This window comes from Alligator mississippiensis, chromosome 12, assembly GCF_030867095.1.
Source record: "Alligator mississippiensis isolate rAllMis1 chromosome 12, rAllMis1, whole genome shotgun sequence".
Lineage (NCBI taxonomy): Eukaryota > Metazoa > Chordata > Crocodylia > Alligatoridae > Alligator > Alligator mississippiensis.
The window spans coordinates 43,799,102-43,821,142 of NC_081835.1; the positions used below are offsets into that span (position 1 = coordinate 43,799,102).

Below are 22,041 nucleotides of genomic sequence, written 5' to 3' on the forward strand. Positions count from 1 at the left end.
GGCTTCGTCACGTGACGTGAGAAAGGGTAGGGGGACCCTGGGCCACGTGCTCGGGGGGAAGCGACAGGGGTACGTCCCAAACCGCGCGAGGATGGGCAGACCGCGGCCGCCCTCCCACGTGGCAGGAGGTGGGGTTCCAGAGGGAGGCTCCGCCTACGGCCCATGTGGCTGTGGCTGGGGCAGGGCAGGACAGTCTTCGAGCCCCGCCCCGCCCCGCCGGTAGCTGTCGTCAGAGCCCGGGGACCCAGTGGCGAGCCATGCAGGGCGCTGCCGGCCTGGGCCTCTCCCGCCGGCGGGCTCCGAGGCTGGCCCCTGGCCCTGTGCCCGGCGGGCGGGACTGGTTCTTCCAGCAGACTCCGTGTCCAGGGCTGTGAAAGGAACCTGCTCTACCCTGTGCGAGCGTCTCTCACCCGCTCCCGAAAGAAGCGGACAATAATGCAAACGGCGCCCGGGAAATAGGCAAACCGGGGCGGGCTGGCGGTGGAAGCTGCAGGTGCGAGCAGGCGGGGCTGTTACGGGGGAGGGCAGATGAGGACAGACTGAAACCCGGGGGACTAACAGGGAGGACTTCCTTTGTGCAGGGCTGAATGAAGAAACTGCTGCGGCTTGGAGTGCTACTGCCTTGTGCATCTGTGAGCTCCGGCCAAGGTCTGATCCCTCGTGGAACAGAAGGAAGGAAACTTGAATGGAAAACAGGAGAATGCAGGGGTCTTCCTATCCTAGCATCTTCCTGGAAAGCAGCCCTGTCCAGCTGTGACAGAAATGCTACTGAGAGGTCCCCACAGTGCAGTAGGCACAGTGGTTCTCACACTGCAGATCTCAGACTAATTAGCCCTCCTGAATGCACTGAGGGCTAGATTCCCCTCCAGCCCTGCCTGCTGGCCCCTTCACATCAACACTGGATTAGGCCAACAGGGAAGGGTGTGCGCAACTTACCCAGAATAACAACCCAAGCACCAGGCCCACCTTGCCCCTGAATTATTTATTGATCGGCACAAAATCAGCACCATTTACAGGCCGAGCCTCTAGAGCATCCAAGCCCTGGAAGTTCAGGACATTCAGAGTCGATTAAAAAGAAAAAACAAAACAAAACTGAAATATAAACCAACTGCCAAGGCAACATCCTGCTGCCAACAGGAAACACTTGACTGCACTCACGCTGCATCAGTTTCATACATATGCAAGGAACTTCCTGGCTGCCTTCAGCCTTTAGGTCCTGCATTACAGACAAACACCTGTGCCCTGACCCCTCAACTACTGGGGTCCTGCTGCTCCTCCACAGAAGGATCAAAAATGCCCAGCATATCCATGATGGCCTATCAAATGCTTTCCAAAGACACACTGGCACACCTCAGGCTCTCCATTATAGCCCTTGGGCACATGCCCAGGCCAGTATACATAAAGCCTGTGGGGTGCTGTTCCCCTGAACCTAGTCCATTCTCATGAAGGGGGTGGATCTTCCCAGTGTTGCTCCTTGGCAATACATACTAGGATGTAGGAGTCCATTTCCAGCAGCAGCTCCAGCAGTTCTCCAGGAGGGATGGGTTTCCTCACAGTAGCCCAACAACGGTCTTTAGGAACAATCACTGTTCTCAGGCTTCACTCTGGAGAGAAAGGCCACCTTTGGTAATGGGGGTCTGGGTGGCCCCAGTTACACAAGGTCCGGAAGGCTGGGCTTAGCCCTGGAGCAGTTCTACTTAGCTTACATCCCAAAAGGCCTCCAATAGGCAGTAAGCAGTCTTCATTGCGACACACAGCACTCCCCAGAGTATGCCTCCTAAGGGTGGGCTTTTGCACAAAGGGGTCTGGCTGCAACCATGCAGCCTTGCTGGCCTGGTTACTGAATGAGAGGGTAGGACTGAATGGATAAATTAATTTAGAGTGCTTCTAATTTATGGCACCACAACCTCCCCCATGAAGTGATCTGGGATGGGGCCTACTTTTCAAATGTGGTGACCCCCCCCCCATCCCCTTGACATGGAATGCTCGAGCAGGGTTCTGAGGCTAATCTGTGCCATGTTGAACCTTAAACCATCCCTGGTCTGGGCCCAGGGGAGTCCTCAAAAGAACAGACCTAGAACAGCTGTAGCATTCAATTTCTTCTCGTAGTGGAGCTGGTAGTAGCAGTCTCAACACTGACACAACCACCCTTCCTCAGCAGCAACTTCACACATACATCCTGACTGGCCCCTGCCCTCGGGGAGTACCCCCAGGCACACAGCCTCTCCAGTGCTCACACTCGCTCCTTGAGGGATGGGCACACTCACCTGGCACTCACCACCCCCTCCCACCATGCCCCACCCACCTCCCCGCACCCATGCAGGAGAGCTGTCGATCTGCAAGCATAACTCTGGAGTGATCTGTCCTTGCTCGCCTTGCCTTGCCGCCTCTTCTAGCCACTTGGTCTTGGTTGGAGCATTGGGTCTAAGATGGGGGTAGCTCAGCCTGGGGTGCGAGTGGCCAGCGCTTCCTGCATCTTCTGGCGGCAGTGGGCATACTTCTGCAGGATCTGCCGGACATGCTCCTCTTCCTCCCGCTGCAGGATTCGCAGGAAGTTGTGCAGCTCAGGCATGCTGAAGGCATCCCACTGCAGGGGACAACACAGCAAGGCAGCACCATTACCCCCCCAGGCACAGAAGCACACACCACAAACCCAACACTACCCATTTTAAAAGTGGGATCAGGCCAGAGGCACTGGCAAAGTTCCTTGGTGGACATGGACACAAGGGCAAAAGCCAAAAGCTAGGATAGCAAAGCAGCTGCAGGCAAACAATGTTCAGCTTCCTCTTTCCTTGCACAGCAGGGTTGAGTTTGGGGTTTTTTTTGTTTTGTTTTGGGTTTTGTTTTTGGTGGGTTTTTTGGGTGTTTTTTTTTTTTGGGGGGGGGGGGGGGGGGGGGGGGGGCTACCTCAGCTCCATCTCACTGTGCCCCCAACTCAGGCCCTGATGGCTCTTCCTTGCCACTGTTCCTGAATGGGTACAATGCTGAGCTCAGTGCTCCCCCACATACAGCACTAACAAGAAGCATGTGCTGTTCTAGCTGCTCCTTGTGGACAGAACAGCAACAGCTGCCATGGCCTTTTAGCAAGGCAGCAAGCAGGGGGCAGTACTGTCATATCCTTCCTCGCACAGGAGCAGCCTTGTTGGTTTCCGGGCACTGGCCAGCAGTGCCACACTAGGATGTTCCTGAACTTACATTGACCTCCCCAGTCTCGTTCTCCTTCAGGACAAAGCTGAGGACCTTCTCACTGGGGCCAGCCAGCAGCCGAAGACGCAGGGGCTGCTCGTCATCAGGCAACTTCCGCAAGTAAACTGCAATGGCACCAATCAGACACACATGTATCAGTAACACTGAGCAAATTGGCTCCAGCTTCTCTAACTCCAGTCTCTTGCAGCAGGGGAAGCTATATGGAGTGGGGCAGGAACACTGGCTATGGTGGAGCTTCCAGCTATCACAGCTCCAGTAGGAGGCACTGTAAGGAGCAGGGCAGAGAGAGTGCTGCAGGGTAAGAATCAAGCTCAGGTTGCTCAGTGTTGTCACCACAGCAGGAATATACCTGGTTGGATTAGGTTTTTAAAAGGTGGTCAATATAGAGGCAGTAAAATGCAGATGGACAGACAGTGAGCTCAGGTGAGGAAAGAGGGATGCCAGTACCTTGGTCTTCCTTCTCAGATCTCTCGAATAGAGCGAACTTGCGGGGATTGTCAACCACCATGAATTTCTTGAGCAGGGCCTCAATGACCTCACTGGCCCGCGTGCGGGAGATGATGTGCAGGTGCTTGACTGTGTCCTTGGGCAGGTAGAATGATGTGCGCCGCTTCACCGCCTGGGAGCGTGCCACCTTCTTGGCATCATGGATGGTGGGTGTCTTCTTGGTGGCTGGCACAGAGACTGGCCGGACCAGCTTCAGCTGCACCTTGATGAAACCCGTGTAGGAGCCATCTTTGTTCTGTGAAAAGATACCAAAAGCAGGCTGATCTTAGCAAAAACAAGGAACAATGCGGCAAAGCTGGGCATCAGATCTAGCGACAGCCCCTGTAGAAAAGGCCCAGATCTGGATTCCTGTAGCCCCTGCAATGGATAGGAAGTTCTCATTCATATCAGAAATGATAAGTCCCTTGCTCTCGTCATACCCCTACATGTCGACCCTGCTGACCCAGAGGCCTTACCAGGCTCATGAAGAGGTTGCTGTTGATTTGACTGTTGTACTCCTTTATCTTCTGCTCAATCTCAGCTTGGCTCAGAACTGGCTTCTCCCAGTCAATCTGCTCATCCTGCAAGAGGAAGCCATCCTGAGTTAGTCCATGTCCCTAGAGAGTGGAGGGGTCTGAGCCACTCCTCACAGCCTTCTGCAGCTCAGCCTGCCTGTATCAGAGTCAATGCTCTGCAAGGTGACGTTATGCATTACCCACAATGCCTTGCTGTGGAATACGGTATCTGGGCTCCAGAGCTCTCTGACCAGAGAAGGCCGAGTCTCCCCTCTCCTCCCACACTCAGCTGTCTCAGCATGTGGGGAGCTCATCTCCAGGAGCAGAGGCTGACTGTTCTCTGAACAAGGACCTCTACTCAGGTTCCAAGGAGAAGCCTCAATGGAGCAAGATGACAGGTCCTCGTGGAACCTGTGCCCCTGCCCCCAGTCTGATATAAATCACGGGTGAGGCAGAGTGGTTAGTGCTGAGAGTTACACCAATGGCTGGATTTCAGGCTGGGCAGGTACTATGCTGGCTGGTCCTGGGTCAGTCAGGCAGTATGTGGGGAGTTGTGGATTAGCCTCATGCTTTAGGTGAAACTGCCCTGCCCCAGCCAGAAGGCAGGTACTGTGGATATTTCTCAACATCACAGCCTCCTTACGTGCCCAAAGGCTTGGTAGGGCAGCTTGGTGGCATACTTTGCCATCCTCCTGCTTTTCCTGCTCTGTGAATCTACCAAGAAATCCCTTGGGCAGATGCCTTGTGCAATGAGCAAGTCCAGAGAGAGACATAACTCTGCTATGTTCTCTCAAGGCCAGAGCTCTGGACCCATATCCAACCCAGGGAAAGAGGCTCTTCCCTCACTGACTGCACAGAGACATCCAAGAGGCTGTCAGTCAAAGCATGGTACCTGCCCTGCAACTTTCAGCCATTCAGAAGCTGCCAGAGCCTGATAAAACAGGAATCAGGCAAGGAAGAAGGCAGAGGAAGGCCAGCTAGGGGCACTCTGGACAAATATCAGTATTGAAGAAACAACAGCCAGAACAACATTGGCTAATAGCCTGAGACTGGTTCTTGCGCAGGAGGGGGTCTATAAGGCACTTTCTAGCCAGCCACACCCTTCAGAGGCAGATGTATATATTATCACATGCCTAATCACTTGGGTACTGATATAGCCCAACCTACATTCATGGAAATGGGACAAGACCACACAGGAGACTCAAACAGTAGATGCCATCTCTGGAGCCCTGCTGCTTTGCAAAGGAGTTTTACCTGTGTCCCTGCCCCTATGTATCATATGTAGAGACCTACCTAACTGGCAGCAAGGGAAAACAATCTTTGTGGTTTGGTGGCCCTGCCCCTTGGCTCTGATGGTAGAGAGGCCCCATCCCCTGGCCCTGGCTGGCTGAGGCCCCCAGGGGGAGAAGGGACTAGGGGGTGGCCACCATCTTGAATGCTGGCTGCCCTTTGTGCAGCCCCGCCCCACAGCACTGATTGGCAGAGAGGCACAAGGGGGCAGCCACTATCTTGGCTGCTGCCCTTTGTGCTACCCCACCAGCTGGCACCTTCTCATCCCAGGTGGGCTGTGAGGCTGGGGAGCCAGCCTTTTATTTTTATTAATTTTTAATTTTTTTTTTTTGGTTTATTTCCTGCGACATCATGGCCAATGCCATTTTTCAAGGCGATCACCATTTTTCAGTTTCTGTGAGAATTGCAAAACTGTGATTTAAGTAGGTCCCTAATCATATGGTACCTCTGCACCACCCTAGTACAGCCTGGCATTAGCCAGATGGACTCAGTCTGATCATCTGACCCCCTGGCATGGCCCCTGTGCTCTCCAACAGGGAGAGGGTACAGCAAGGAAAGAACACAGCTTGGGGCTGCTACCTGTTCTCTCTCCACTGCCCCTCACCAGGTCGACAGCAGCTGGTCAGATCTAGAGGGGTGGAGCTCTGGGGGCAGCACATGGGCTGATCTGTAGGGGAATGTTACACAGCAACACAAGACAAGGCTAACTGCAAGGTCTGCCTGTTTTAAGAAACATTCTGCTTTTGTCTTAACCTTGCTCATCTGCTCCCTGCACAGATGCCTTTGGTGTAGACTGCACTGTATCAAAGGCCCGTAACAGAGGCATGGATTTAACAACCCTGCCTGCATTCCATACTGGTCAGGCTTGGCACAAGAGATCTTCTTGTCTCTCCTCCAGGGACACATCCCAAGCCTGGTGCAGTGTCCACATGCCACAGTAATGAGCAACATTTTAACACTGAGAAACATGGTCGGCCTCAGCTCTCACATTACCAGGTCTTATTCCTAGAGCTGTGCTCCAAGCTTGCACAGACACCCACAGAGGGAAGGCCAAGCTGTCCTCCCGCTGCCTCCACACAACTCCATTTCAGTCTCTTGCATCAGCCTGGCTTCCAGCTAACATCATCCCCCCCCAACAAATGTGTGCATGGGGGCGGAGATGGGGAAATCACAGATGAGCTCACCATAGACCAATAGGAGCTCTCCTGGGATTGCTGGGAACCACTTCCATTCCCACCGCAAAGCCAGTGGCACGTGGGCAACAGAGGAGCAGGAAGGAAGTAGTCCCAAGGTAGGGACTGCTCCCAGCAGAGAGAAGACAGACTCTCGGTGAAGGGGTCTTGGCTACAGGAGTGGCTGCTCCTCCGTCCCCTTCCCACTTTCCAAGAACATTCCTTAGGCAGCAGGCACCAAGCCTCAGCCTTCCCCTCTCCAAAGGGATCCCCCAGGATCTTCCTTTCAGACGAGGTCCTGGGTTGCACTCAGACTCCTTTTAGAGGTGGATGCATCCCTCCCAAAATATTGCCACTCCAGAGATGGACGCGTACAGCCCCCAAAGGATCCACACCCAAAGAGAGATAAACATCTCTCCCAACAGATACCTGCATGTCTAGTGAGACACACCATGCAAAGATGTGTGCACAAAAGCTCCTACAGACAGCTGTACAGACACACAGCAAGTCCACAAATGCATACCCATACATTGTGTGGTTCGGTCATGTCCTACAGACACATACACAAGCACAAACACTAGGGTTGCCAACTCTGTTTGAGTATATCCCAGGAGGTTTATGAAACACCAATGTGCCCACGACACAACGTGAATACGCCCATGTGCTTGCATATATCAGTTACAGATTGCGGTGTGTAGACTATGTCAGGAAGGCAAATGTACATTACTATTACATTTAAAAAATCTACCAGACTACTGTATAAATTGGATTCAGCATTTAATATTTATTTTAATGAATGTTCCATCATTTATCTCCTGGGTGACTCTTAGTAGTCTCCTGGAGATTTATATTTAACTAGCCAATTGCTTGTCAAGAATGACAGGTGGGAGGAGGCCTGCATCCAGCATGCCCGTCCCCCTCAACTTTGCCACCATTTCAGGGCCAGGCTGGGCCCAGTGTGCCTCCCCGCGCCACTGTGCCGTCGGGCCAGCCCCCTCCCCGTGTCCACCTGCCTCCCCTCCCCATGAATGACCAGGGGTGAGGCAGCACAGATGAAGCATCACCACCCAGCACCCCATGCCACTGCCGCATCCAGGGAGCAGGGGGTAAGGCCAGCCCCACTTTGTCCGCTCCATTGCCGCCACCCAAGTGCCCCCCCACCGCCCAAGGCCAGCTGTTTGCCCCTGCTCCCTCCCCTCTGTCCCCACTGTCATGGTGGCATCAGGGCCTGCTTTTCCCCCATGCCGCGGTGGGCCTGGCCCATTTTCCCACTCCCTTGTGCCACCGCTGTGGGTTCAACCCTGTTCCCCACCCCCTCATGCCACCACCACCACCTCCACAGAACAGGGGACCCAGCTGTGCTGGCCTCAGCCCCCACCACCCCTGCTGTCATAGCAGCACTCTGCCATGGTGCCACCACCTGCAGTCCAAACACTCTTGGAGTACTCTGTCTGTCTGTCTGTCCATAATGCTTTATTTGCACTCTGATTGGCTATCTTGGCATCCAGTCAGACTAAGGCTTTTATAATATTAGAATTCCTGGCGACTCCAGGGCAATCCTGGAGGGTTAGCAACCCTAAGAAACACAGGCCTGCTGAGGTCCAGCCAGGTCTATTGCAGCAACTATACTATGAATTGCACAGCTGGCCCTTTTTCTTCCTGTGCCCACCTGCCTGCTCAGTATCTTGCTTTCATCAGTGCCATCAGCTCCTCACTGGCAAACACCTCATGTTTACCCTTTTAGACAACAAGGAAGGCAGTGGGGAAAGGTGCTATGCCATCTCCCTTGATGCCCTTCTCTGGTCCATCTCTCTCAGGCATGGGCAGCTGGACAGCCCTGTGGGAAAGAAGCAGTGGTGTTTATCTCCCCCTGGCCACAGCACTGTCCCTTCTATAGCACCTGGCCACCAGTGCTTGCTGGCCCTCTTTCACCTACTCAAGCCCCTGGAACAGGCATGTCAGCCAAGGAAGCACTGGAGCATTTCGGCAAAAAAAGCTGATGATCTTCCAGAGGGTAGTTCTCAGCCTCCTCCACAAAGATCCTGCCTCTCCCTCCATGCCCCACCCCCCATCCATCCTTACCATCCATTCTCCCAGGTAGGAATACAAGGGCAGAGGGACTTCCATTCCCTCCTCTAGGTATCATTCAGTTTCCTATGCCCTTATTTCCTGGTTGACAGAGAGAGGGAAGGAGGGAGCAAGGACCCTCCCAAGGGCTCCACTCCGCAAAGACACAGTGTGTAACACCAAGAAGTGCAACAGGCTGTGGGGCCTGAAGCACAAACAACAGCAGGGCAATCACAGGCACTTATCCAATATCCTACTGTCTGAGCCCTCAAGGTCTGGAATGGCCTGCCATCAGAGGTGGTTCAAGCACCTACACTGAATACCTTCAAGAGTAAATTGGATGCTTATCTTGCTGGGATCCTATGACCCCAGCTGACTTCTTGCCCTTTGGGCAGGGGGCTGGACTCAATGATCTTCTGAGGTCCCTTCCAGCCCTAATAACTATATTTCATAGATTTCATAGACATGTGTTGGGTGACCAATGCACAACATCTCTCCATGGAAGTAGGCAGGTTTGCAATGCCACTGATTAACAGTGGGCACAGCACAGCTGGGCATCAGCATTACTTCCCCTGCTTTTCTTGGAAGACTCTCTGGAGAACTGGGGGACCTCAGGGGAAGGATATCAAACACCAGGCTTGGATTAAAAGATAATTAACAAAGTAGGAGGAAAGAAAACCCTTGGCGTTAGTTTCAACACCCTCCAGTTCAGGGCTGAGAAAACTCTCACTCCAGTTCCTTGGTTCTCCAAGGTGACCTCCAAACAAAGCAGGGAAGACAGGGCAGGAAACATCTACTTTTCCTGAAGAAGTTTTAAAAATTAATTAGAGCATCAATCCAAATTTTTGTCTGTCACTTCAGGTCAGCCTTTCAGACAGGAATTTGGCATCTTTAAACTCCTGGGTGTTACAACATAATTGTGCTATTAATCACTGCAGTCTTAAAACATGGTACTAGGCTCTGGACTGTCCCAGAGCCTGGGAGCAGGGTTGGGTCTCGGGGATTTTGCCCAGTTTCAGCTCTACTGGGCACAAGGAACTTGAGGGTTGCAGTATAGATGTAAGTTGATAACATCACTCCCAGCGCACAAGTGATCTGAACACAGACTGTAAACCCCACGAGAGGGAAGTTCCATGGAATGATTACGGGGCCTGGCATAAAGCACCCTGGGAGCCAGCCTGCATCCACAACAGATTTCTAGAAATCTAGGCAAGCAGGTTTCTCCAGTCACGCCTGCTTTGGGGGAATATGGGCATGCACTGGGGTGGAGTATGTTTCCTATGCACGGAGATCTGACCACAGAACCCAATGGGAATTATCTGCATCCTGAGGAAAAGAGCAGACGGAAGCCTGTGAGGGTGGGGTGCAGGGAGGACAGCCCATCCTAGATGAAGAAAAGCTCCCTGGGAGTTTGTGGTGGCAGGATGGGAAGTTACAGGCAGGGACACAGGCATCCTGTTTACAGAACAAAAGGGAGCGTTCTCCAAGGCCTGCTCTCACGTGGAGCTGGGTGGGAACAAACCACCACCACCTGTTCACAGGCTGCCATATCCCATGCAGGAACCCTCTAGATCTGGACCTTCCCTGCCAGCTACCCCAAGACAAGGATTCAGACCACAGGGGCGTGCTGCCAGCTCAACCAGGGTACCTCAAGATCCTCCCCACTCCCCGGGCCTGTTGTGCCAACTGTCTCCTGGGTTCCAATCCAGGCGAGACAACAAGCTGCTGCTTTGTTCAGCCCAGCATTGTTTGAATTCTGCTTCATTTTGCTTACAGCAGCTTTGTGGTCAGTTCTGCTGCTCCACAGTGGAGACAGCAGAGGGTTGGCTAGCCACTAAAGAAAGGCAGGAACATGCGATACAGCTTCCCCCCCGCCCCCCCCCCCCGCTTATGTCTGAGCCACAAAAGATCAGAGCCCGCTATACGCCTTAACTCCATAGCCAAGTGCATAGGTACACTGTAAAAACACAAAACAGTGAGAAATCAATGCCTCAGCTGCATGCCTGAAAACAGGTACAAGATGGGATTAGCCTAGCCAACCTCTAGACTGGAGCCCTGAACCCTGCCACAGGACATCACCTTACTGAGTGCTGGGTGCCAGTGCTGCATCCAGATGAGTGTAGCCACGCAGTCTGGCACTGCAGCCATGCTGCTGCAACATACCGCACATTCAGGTGTTCTCCACGCTGCAAGGAAGCAGCATGGTGGAGGGGGTCTGTGCAAAAAAAAGCAGAGCAGTGCAGATGGGGGCAGCATGCACTGCTCAAAACTGGAGCCTGGGCGGCCAGAGCTACACTGCGGCTGCCAGCCAAGCTCAGAGTGGCAGGATTGCCACTGCTGCAGCCCCAAAAGGTCCCCAGGTAAGACTGCTGGGGCCAGCCTGCCATGCGCCAAAGCGCGCGTGGCACAGGCATTCCATGGGGATAACCAGCAGTGGCACAAGCTACTCCCTGCAGGCCCTGACTGGTGGGAGACAGTCCCGCAAACCAGCAGGACTTCAGCAATCCATCAAGCACTGAGATCAGCACAGTGTCATACAAACCCCACTTGTCTGCCCCTATACCCAATCAGTGTAGCCAGCTGTTCTGCCCTCCAGAGTCTCTTCTTTGGACCAGTCTGTCCCTTACTACTATTGCAGTCAGGCCACACTCCTCCCTACCCTGGATGCCACTGCTACCCTGGGCTGTTACTGCCTTGAATAACTGTCTGACTGAACATGGGCACAATGTCTGCCCTTACCACACAGGCTTCAGCCAGCTAGCATAGGGCAAGGACCCACCCCTGCCTTCTTACTGTGGCATTCTAGACATGACATGGCTCCAGACAATCATAACAGGCACCACCTCCCACAGAGATATAGACACCTCTTGGACCCACAGAGCCCTGCTATACCCCTGGCATCTCTCACTTGGTTCAGACTATGTCATTGCTCCTCACAGGAAGATCAGGGAAAGAGCACCTATCAAGCTGCTGGCATCAGGTTCTCAGGCCATAGGAAAGAAGAGGCCTATGGCTGGCCCTTGTCCAGATCCCCTGAAGCTCAGCTAGAAGTACAGTGGATTCTCACCCCAGCTCCAGCCAGGCTGAGGGGAAACTGTTTACATATTCTAGGAGCCTGGGATTGTTGGAGCCAAGCAAGCTTTTAACCTTGGGCAGGAAGTGCTGCTGGAGCTGCAGTTTCACAGTCCCTGCCTCTCTGCTCAGCAAGGGAGGATGAGGGAGGGGGAGCAAGGGGGAAATCACTTCCCAGCGCAACCCTGCCAACCTCTTTGTGGCTGTATGTCTCTCCCTTGTTGCTCTCTTTTCCCTTGTGTGACTCCAGCTCCCCCAGCTCCAAGTGGTTTCTAAATTTGCCTCCACTTTGGACAAATCACTAACGCCACAATTGGCTGGTAGGTCAGAACTCTCTCTAGCATCTTCTTCCCCTACCACCGAGCTACTAGGCACACGGATCACCATGGCTGCCCTGGCTGTGCCCACCCCTGGCTCTGCCTGCCCCTGTTCCAGGTCATGAAATGGTTAGCAGTCACTTTCCTCTGCTCCCTGCCAGAGTCACTTCTCCCTCCTCCCTCTCATTCTCTGCCTCTGATTCAGCCAGATCACATTACAGCCCTGCTCTGTCAGCTTTAGTCAGGGGTGACTAACCCCATCCCCACAGCACAGGCACAGTACCATGTCCCAGGGCTGAGAGGCTGAGTCTTGCTATCACCCCCCCCCCCCAGCAACATATATCAGACATATGTGGTTCAGATGGCTCCTCATGCAGGCCTGGAGAGGGAGGGGAGCAAAACTTGCTTGGCCCCCATCTCTCCTTAAAACTTCCAATGCAAGATACAAAAAAGCTGAAGTCACTTGGAAGTGAAGGCAGCTGGGAATCTTCCTGAGAACAAAGCACAGACTCAGTCTAGGCCTCCTCTTGAGAAGGCCCCAGGCCATCCTTGCCCAAACCCTCCCCCATGCCTCCCTGGGTACTCATACCCACAGCATCACCAGCTCTCACCCTCAGGCAGGTTCAGCTGCTGCAGATCAACTGCTTCCATTAACTACCATCACACACCCATTAACTACCATCATGCTTTGTGCCTCTCTGGAGCTTGAACAAGCAGCAGCTTGTAGAAGGCCAAACCCAGCAAAGCCAAAGTGACACAAACTGAAACAAGACAGCACCTGGTACACACTCACCTACTCTGTAACATCCTCCACTACTGAGAGCACCTGCTCTCAGATTAAGTTAGGGGCAGCCTCAGGGTCACTGGGAAGCCAGTTACTTCTCCCTCCTGAAAAGTCACACTGGTAAGGACACCCCCATTTTATGTCCAGGCAGGTTCATCCCACTATCAGCCAGACCTGGCCAAAGATGCATTTACCATCCTCACAGGAACAAATTCTTGTCCCCTCTCCCAAAACAGATCCAGCTAATACAAAGCCCAGCAGCCCAATTATCAAGCACAACAGAAGACTGTGAAATTACCTCCCATTTCATAAGATCATAGGAAAGCAGAATTATAATGAATCTCACACAAGGTCATCTAGTCCAGCTCCCTGCTCTAGGCAGGATCAACCCCCTCCTTTCTGCACTGTCCCAGATTTCAAGGTGTCAAAGTCCTTCCTAGCCCTGGCTACCCAACAGACACCTCTCGAGTGATCTTCCCATACAATGACTGATGAGGATTGAAGAGGAAGGTGGGCTGAAGATGAGGGTACCCCTTAAACTAAAGCTTAAGCTGGTCACCATGTGCTTGTGCAAAGATTCTAGGAGATGCATATTAACGTCTGAAGAGACGCATGTGGCTCCGGAGCCACAGGCTGGCCACCCCTGCACTAGACCATGCTCCACTATAAAAGCAGATGACTAATCTGGCTTTCAGACAGGATTCAGCCACCAACCTACTTCATATTTAAAACTGCTTTGTTCTTTATATTGGATAGAACTTAGAAACTCAGTCATGGACCAGAAACCCAGAGACAGGTGACAGACAAACAAAGCAGGGAGATGGTTCCTGCCCCAAAGAGGATACACAGATGTTTCCAGAGTCTGCTGCAGGATGCACCAATCTGTTGGATTCTAAAGGTATTAGAGATTACTGCTTTGGAAGGGGGCCTATTGGGCAATTCAGGATCAATCCCTTTGTACCAAAGCCTGCAGAGGGGCTGGCAATGGCAAGACTGCAATGACCTGTGCTGGGACAGGGGGCTGCATAGTGGCCTTCAGGCCTTTTGCCTCTGATTATGTAGTTTTAAATTTGCTTTAGCTCCCAAATTAAATGGGATTTGGTCTACATCACAGAGACATCAAATAAATTCCACGCTGCTCTAAAAAGGCCCTAGGGCTGGAATAGCAGGGGAAGAGGGCTGTGGACTGAGATGGAAAGGCACTGGTAGAGCTGAGGACCAGTGCACTAGTACAGATGTATGTGGAAGTTTGCCCAGCCCCCACTCTTTTTTTTTTTTTTTTTGCCAACCAGAGCAGCAACATACTTTTGTGAGAACTGTCATCTCCCCCAGCTCATCTCACCCTCCCGACTGGAGCCACACGCATATGCACACACACTCACAAGCTAGGAGAGTCACCAGTTTACAGGAAACCAACTCACGCACACTCATGTCCCACCCCTAGGCACTAACGGGGAAGAGGCAGAGGGTCATGCATGTCCTGGATTTGTGAGATCATCTCAGTTTCTCTCTGCCTCACCCCCAGGCATTTCCTAATCTAGGACCATCTGTTTAAACCATTAGCTGTGCCAAGGGACAACACAGATAGATACGGGGCAATCTGGTAAAGGCACCAAGAGGAAATGCAGCCGGTAACATGAGCCCATCTCCACTCTTGCCAGACTACAGCCCAGGTGGTCCTCCACCAAGCAACCTCTGCGAGGACATCACGAACAGACTGTCCCTGGGCGCTGCTGATCACTAACACGAGCCCCCGGGACTCTTCCAGCTACGGAGGAAACGGCCCTTTTCTAACCCTGTACCTTGCCGGCAACTGCAGCCATTCAGCCCACAAGGACCAGCGACCGGCAGGTACCCAGGCCTCGCACAGCCTCCGGTGGTGTCCCGGGGCCCGGTCCCCTGCACACCCGCGATCCCCCGTGGAGGGAATCACATCGCGGGCACAGAAGAGGCAGCTGGAACCGTCCTGGGGCAGCAGCCGCTCAGCCTGCAGCTCTCCGCGTCGCCGGCCCCACCTCCCCCCGCTCGTCTGCTCGCCGCCTGCCCCGGGCTGCGGAGCGGGGCAGGCACAGACACCGCCGGGCGCTGCGTGCTCGGGCCGGGCCGGGCCGGGCCGGGCCGGGCCTCACCTTGGCGCGCTGCGGCTTGCGCGCGAAGGAGGTGCGCGCCGTGAAGTACTGCTCCAGCTCCGAGTCCGAGTCCTCCTGGCTGCAGTAGCCGCTGCTGGCCGTGCTGCTCCACGTCATGTCGAAGCAGGCCGCTGCCGCCGCCGCCGCCACCTCGCCCTCGCGCATCGCGGCCGCCCCGACCGTTGGGAGTGAGCCCACCCCCGGCCCGGCACCGCCTCATCACGGGGGGCGGGACACGCACCCGCCCCGCCCCGCCCCCCGGGCCCCGCCCCCGGCACAGCGCCGGGCTTGGCTCGCTCCTCTCCGCCCGAACACAGGCGCCTGGCTGCCACACACTGCCCGGCTTGAGCCACTGCAGACCCACGGCCAGGGATGCAGGAGCCGAAGGATCTCCGATTGCCCCGGCGTGCCCCAAATCCCACGAGCACCCCCAGCCTGGACACGGGCTCAAGCGTTCAAAAAACTCAGCCCAGTGCCTGAGAGGTGCGTGGACCCGGGTGTCAGAAATCAGTGTCCCCCAGCGCCCGACCAGGCAACTTCTGCGGAGGAGACTGAACTCAACCCAGACAACCACAGCTCGGTCATGCCCAGCTCTGCCTCATGAAACAAACATTGCCTAATCTTGGAGCAAATATTCACAGCAGGCCAGGCAGGGATGGTCTTATCAGAGACAACTTCTCCAGGGCGCAGCTCCAATCCACCCAGGTTGGCTGGATTATTCATTACTGCCTGCTGTACCTACAGTCCAGGCAGGATTGACGGCACTAACCACTGTCCAGGCTCCTGAGAAACACGGGCCAAGCTCCACAAGGAGCCAGAGCTTACGTTGCTACGTCTCAACAGCTGCTTGGCAGCCCTCTGCATAACATGGGTGTGCAGGAGGGGGTCCACGTCACTGAGCATTAGTACTTACTGACATCCACACGGCACAGTAGCAAGGGCTGGCTGGGTCCTGAGGAGCTCGCTACTCTCTTCCCCCTGTAAGGGGGTTTCAAGAAACCCAAGTGCTGTGTAGGAATGGGGGACAAGCCTTCCTTAGCGGTATTTGGGTAGCACTCATCACAGCAGCATATGAGCACCTCAGTGCAATAGTGATGGGGAAACCAAGGTACAAAAAGGGACAGGGACTTGCCCAAGGTCACAGAAGGAGTCAGTAGCTGAACCATCTCCTAAGCCCCAGTCCAGAGCCTTGACCACTTGCCCACCTTTCTTGCTGTTGAGATGGAGGACTTTCGCCTACAGGGCTGGTGAGACCATCAACACTTTTCTCCAGCAAAACATTCAATCATTCTAAAGTAGTGGAGGACAAACTTTTTTAGCAGTGGTGCCACATATTTAGCCCCTCACCCTTCTCAAGTACCACCCTGGTCACCCTTCTCAAGTACCACCCTGGTCCCCTTCCTCTTCCCAATTTGCTGCTCTGCTTTCTGCCCCCTGCTCAATCTGCTGCTCTGCTTTCTGCCCCCTGCCCAATCTTCTGCATTGCTTTCTGCTTCCTCCCTGATCTGCTGCAGGCCACACACAGGCTGCCCATGCCACTTGTGGCCCACATGCAGCAAGTGGGCCATCCCTGTTCTAAAAAGTCTCCTTAAGCCCCTCTACTTTCCCATTCTCAAGTGAGGAGGCACAACTGCCTTTGTAACCCTTTTAGGAGACAATGCAGTAAGGGGAATAGCATGGGACACTCAGGGGGATCTGGCCCTGCACAGGGCACAGCCATTGAGAATTCAGACAGAGGAAGGCAAGGAGTGTTGGGCCACATCATTGGCCCATATCTGGTGTCCTGCCATGCTGGGTCAGGTCCATAGTCCATTTACACCAGTATCTAGCTGCTCAGCCCAAACATGAGGGTCAGCCCCCCCTCCCAGTTTTGGTCCAAGCTGTCAGGATGAAACACTACCAGATAGTGACCAGATTCTCTGGAATTCAGCCTTGCAGGAACCCCCTCCCCCCATTGTTAATATATGAGGAGCTGTCTTGTATTCTCTCAGGAGACCCGACAGGTGAGGGAAAGGAGACACAGGCAATCTCTATGTGGCAGGAAGGTGCCAGGCGGCTGTGTTGGCAAGTGTGTCCCTTGTAGACTCCAACTCCTGCTCTTGCTTCAGAAACCAGGCCCCTCACTCAAACCGCAAGCACACTAGCAGCAGCAACAGCTGCAAAAACTTTCAAGCTGCTCCCCGTCAGGCAGGCCAAGGTCACAGAAGGGAGTATGTAGCTCAACAGATGTGGCAATATCCGGCTTTCAAACAGCAACTTCGTTCTTTCCTCTGGTACAGGTTGCAGGCCAAGGACCCAGTGCAGGGAAGCCCCTGGGCCTGAGAGGAAAGTCTCACAGAGACTTACTGCTACTGTGAGCCTAAGGGGTCTTGTTCTCTTCCCCCAGACCTCTCCTGAGCCCTTCAGGGCTTGAGGCAAAGAAGGGGTGTTTGTGGGGGATGGGGGTGGAGTTTTAAGGGAAAACACCGGCCCTCTGGCTGGATCACTGAAAAGACATAGCACTTCACACTGGTTTGATTTAAAATTCCCCGAGTATTACCCAAGATGGGTCAGAGCCACTGCAACCCCCTCACACACAGACACCTTGAACACAAGGTAGGTGGGCTAAATGGAGCCTATACAGGGAAGGATCTGTCCAAGCTTCAAGGCTCCCTCCAGCCCCTGGACCGACATTTACCCTCCATGGCTCCCAGATCCCTGCTTCCTCCATGCTCCTGGAAGGGCTGATAGCAGGTGTGTGGAGGGGAGGGGACTTGGGGTCTGTGATGGTGTGGCAGAAGTGACAGCTGGTTTGCATGGCTTAGGGGAGCTGAGGCCTGAAGGGGTGGGTGGGGGTGATGGCAACATGTAATGGTTGCACCAGCCAGTGAGTGGGATGATGGGAATCCCAGGCCCTTAGGCATCCACAGCAGGATGGTGGGTACTCACTACTTGCCCTGTTGCTAGGTGATAAAGCAGCTGCCCCAGTGCTGTGGCACTGAGTTAATTGGCAATATTCTCTCCCAGATGGGCCTCACTTGCTCCCCACTGCTGACCTGTCCCTGGGGAAGCATTAGGAGAGAAGTCCCAGGTGCTGAGAGCAGAGGCACAATTTAAAGATGAAATTGAAGTTGGCTCCCTTGCCAGGGCCAAAACAAGATTTACAATGCGCTGCTCTTATCACCAGCTCAACCCAATGCTGCTAATGACTGTGTGGAGGAGGGGCAGAACCTCCAAGCACCACCATCCTGAGCTGGTAACACGCTCAGCAAGGAAAGGGGCTCAGAGAACTCTAGAAGCAGCCTTACCCAGGAGGGGGTGATGTAGGGAGCAGGGCAGGGACTCTGGCTGTGGGGAGACCTCCCAGCTACTCCAGTCCCAGCTTCTTCCAACAAAAGATGCTGCAAGGGTCTGGGCACGAGGGCTGGATGGGGGGAAGCACCCAGTTGCCCCAGTCCTGTCTCTGTCCTGTTTCTGGTATAAGGAAACTCATTGCACTTTGCAGCCTTCAAGCACAAATCAGAACCCCCACCCACACTCCTACCACATTGGTGTCTTTCTCCACTGTCTGCTCATTGGCCTCAGATGAGTTGTCCTGGTATCGAGGACCGCTGCAGTCCAGGCGGATCAGGGCACGGCAACGATAATGGCACATGAACTTGCAATCTGGGTGGGAAGAGGAAGGAGAGGGCATGAGGCGGATGGGAGCCAGACAAAGGAGGAATCCAGCAGTCTGCAGGAAGGAGTGGCAGGCCCTGGGACATTGTATTTGCCAGAACTGCTAGGTACAGGCAGGGTGAGGCCTATTGCTCTTGAATGTTACCTTTGTAGCTAGGAACAAGCAGCATGAGCCTGGAGAGATGAGTTTGCATCCTGACTAGCCACTTGACCCCTCAGTAGTTACCATACCTCAAACTGTAGCCTGTTTTCTGCCCCTCCGCTGCCTTCTGGTGAAAGCCCTGCTGCATGTTTGCTCCAAAAGCTTTTTCAGTAACAGTGTTAGTCTCAGATCCATCTATCTCACGCTCAGAGAGGCCCCCAGTTTGGACAGAATCCCTACACTGCCAGGCCAGGTTCAGACTCTCAGGAGGGAGTGGAATAAACCAGCTAGGAAAGCACACATTCAACAGGATTTCTACTAGAGATATTTACTGTCAACATGAGCAGAGGCCTCCCTCAGGTGCCTGTAGAAGGTGCCCTGCTGCATCTTGTCCACCATGACTGCTCTGGTACCCCTGCATTCTCTGGTGGGGCTGGGTTCCAGGGTCACTCTTAGACATGGATGGTCTGGCCCAGACCACACTGCACAGATACCCAAGCAGCAGGGCTTTGGGAAGCTAAGTGCTGTGGAACTTGGGCCTTTTGCCGTGCCTGCAGGGAGCAGGGGCATCAGGACAATGTTGGGACCCTTGGAGAAGCTGTCAGGGCTGGGCAGGGAAGCTCGGGACACCAACTCAATCAGGCACTCAGTGGGGGGATCCCCACAGGGTTTGGCTTGGGGACCAGGAGGACACAGCAGCCCCATGCTTGCTGTAGACATAGGTAGCAAAGCCAGGGGTAGTGTTGGGTAGGTTAGCACTGAGCAGAGCTGGGGCAGTGGGTTGGCATTGAGCCAAGATGAGGAGATTGCTAGTCCCCAGTTAGAACCAGTTCTCTATTTCCCTCCCTTTGCTCTGTGTTACTGGATGCATTGGCATGGGAACAGTCTGTTGCTGTTGGCTACTCTCATCTGAAGTCTGTGCATGACATTGAAATCTCTACTGCTTGTGACATCACAGTTCTCTCCATGGCAACCAACTGTGAAGTCACAAAGAGGATTCAGACATAAAAGACACACCAAACATTCTAGAGATGTTTTGTTTTTCTTTTTTACCTCCCTCACCTGAGCAATAAGGATGGAGGCATTTACAATTAAAGAACAAAACTGGAAGCAGAACCACTCTTCATTTCAGTTTAGGCTGTTTCTTGGCCTAAAAAGTCACCATTTTTCCAAACCATTTTGTGTAAGAAGAAATTTTAAAATGTCTTTGCCTATTTTGAAATTAAAGAAAAAATGTTTAAATAAGTGTTCAAAAACATGGCCATGAAAAATGAAGGCCCTGACGTTTGCACCTCACCCCCACCACACACACACATACACGTAAGTCAGGAAGTGGGAAAACTGCAGCAGTTTAACACTGAATGAAACTAAGTGCACCTCTGCTTGGCTATGTTTGACTGTGGTCAGAAATAGCTCACAAAGCCCCACAGCAAGATGGGGAGAAAGGAAAAAAAAAAAAAGAACACGGAGTCTCTTGCCAGCACAAGTTTGCACTGTACTCACTGACTCCGAACTCTCAGATACCATCAGTCAGGCCCTTAGGAAGTCATGGGAATGGCTGAAAAATCGCAACGTCTTTACAGGATAACAGAATGTTTGGATGATTTATATTTTTTGCCTGGCCTGAGTCTTTAGGGAGCATTGGAGTCCTGGCTCTAAGTTTTTCTTTACTAGCTGGGGGAGTAAAAAGGTACTTTAAAAACATGGAAGCTGAGATCATTTTTAATCACTTGATTCCAAGAGCAGGGGCTCACAAAAATACCAAGTGTCAGCAGATTGGCCAACAGGGGGTTTGGCCTGGGACGTCACAATTCTTTCAATGGCAACCTCCCTACCAGCAAGCACACACTCCTGAAAGATGCATCAGAATAACCCCAATAAACACATCTAACAAGACAGTGAAGGAGCTTCTTGCCATCCGACTGGAAAAAGCCTTATTTCTACCTTGCCAAGATGCTGCAACACCAGGTTGGCTTCCATACAACACGTTCACCATCTAGAAAGTCCTTTGCCTGCAGTCATGTGGCACTTTAAAAGGCAAACCTTATCATTATTTCCAATCCAGTCCTTCTAGTCACCAGTCCCAGAAGCATCAGGAAAGAGAAGCCACAGTATTAGTGGGAACGAGCTTTTGGAGAATGGAATTTTGTAGATGGTTAAGACCAGAAGATATTAGAGGTGCACCGATACATCAGTGGCCGATAATGTGGCCAATAAATGGCCTATGCATGCGCGAAACTGCAGCCTGCAACTTGGAGACCTGCATGCAGCTGGTAAGTCTGTTGTGGTGGATGGTGAGTGGGGAGGGAAGGGGCATAGGCCAGATCAAGGTTCCTGCGGTGAGGGAGGGAGTAGGGCTGGGGCAGGGGCAGCTCCTGCAGCTGCACGCACCCCCGGAGGGGTGCTCCATCCTGTGCCCGCCCTGCCCCAGCTGGGCAGCACTTGTCCCAGCCCCTGCCTCTGCTCTACTCCCTCCCTCACTGCAGGGGCCTTGATCTGCACCCCCATGCTCCTTCCCTCCCCCTCCCCTTCCACCACAACAGACTTACCAGCTGCATGCAGCTCTCCATGCTGCATCAGAAATTGAATTGGTATCAGCTGATATGCCTCCTTAAAAATCGGCTGTCGGTATCAACCCCAAATATCTCTATCGGTGCACCCCTAGAAAAAATGGTTGTGTTTAGGTAGTCTGACTCCTGCATGGCTGCTATCTTAAAGCTAGCAACCCTGCTCAGTCCATCACCTGAACCTTTCAGTGCTGCCCCCAACATTAACCTCACCTATCCAAAAATATCCTTCTTCTTCCTATTGCAGTGGTGCGGTGGTGATCCCATATGATCACAGATGATTACTCCCACTGGTCAAGTGAAAGGTTGTAAATGAGTCCCTTGATGGTTAAGAAGGCCAATCCTAGAGCCCCAGATCCCTGGCAAATGCCACAGGTGGTGGTCCAAGGGAGGATTTCTTGGTCTTGTTCCCTTTCCTTCTATTTCTGTTGTTTTGCTGCCACCAAGGTAAGACAGTTTTCCTCAAAATAAAGTGTACCTTCTCTCAAAGGTATTGCCATGCAGCCCTGTCCTGGGCTAGTGCTTCCCAGTTTGTGATGTCAATGATGCACTTGTTAATGTTTGCCTTGAGGATGTCCATCTTCCCAAGGAAATCCTTCTCAAGTCTCAATCAAGCTTCAGACCATTGAGAAGCAC

General features: G+C 53.3%; 1 protein-coding gene and 1 long non-coding RNA gene across 3 annotated transcripts in view; one reads left to right on the forward strand and one right to left on the reverse strand.

The window, feature by feature from the left end:
• Positions 1 to 75: 75 nt before the first annotated feature.
• Positions 76 to 961, forward strand: LOC109280241 (uncharacterized). Its single transcript, XR_009456135.1, has 2 exons — positions 76 to 493; positions 582 to 961. It is a non-coding gene; the product is annotated as an uncharacterized LOC109280241 (long non-coding RNA).
• A 6-nt stretch (positions 962 to 967) lies between these two features.
• The window catches only part of RASSF1 (Ras association domain family member 1), a 32,862-nt gene continuing 11,788 nt past the window's right edge, over positions 968 to 22,041 (reverse strand). The window contains exons 2-6 of one of the 2 annotated variants that reach the window (XM_019475762.2): positions 18,563 to 18,684; positions 4,170 to 4,274; positions 3,655 to 3,949; positions 3,196 to 3,311; positions 968 to 2,587 (exon numbers count right to left, since the gene is read on the reverse strand). In XM_019475762.2, the coding sequence (XP_019331307.1) occupies positions 2,441 to 2,587; positions 3,196 to 3,311; positions 3,655 to 3,949; positions 4,170 to 4,274; positions 18,563 to 18,684 (785 nt within the window). In that variant the 3' untranslated portion in view covers positions 968 to 2,440. Of the gene's footprint in view, positions 2,588 to 3,195; positions 3,312 to 3,654; positions 3,950 to 4,169; positions 4,275 to 15,039; positions 15,244 to 18,562; positions 18,685 to 22,041 lie in introns of those variants that run through there. The other variant, XM_006266395.4, reaches the window with a different exon arrangement.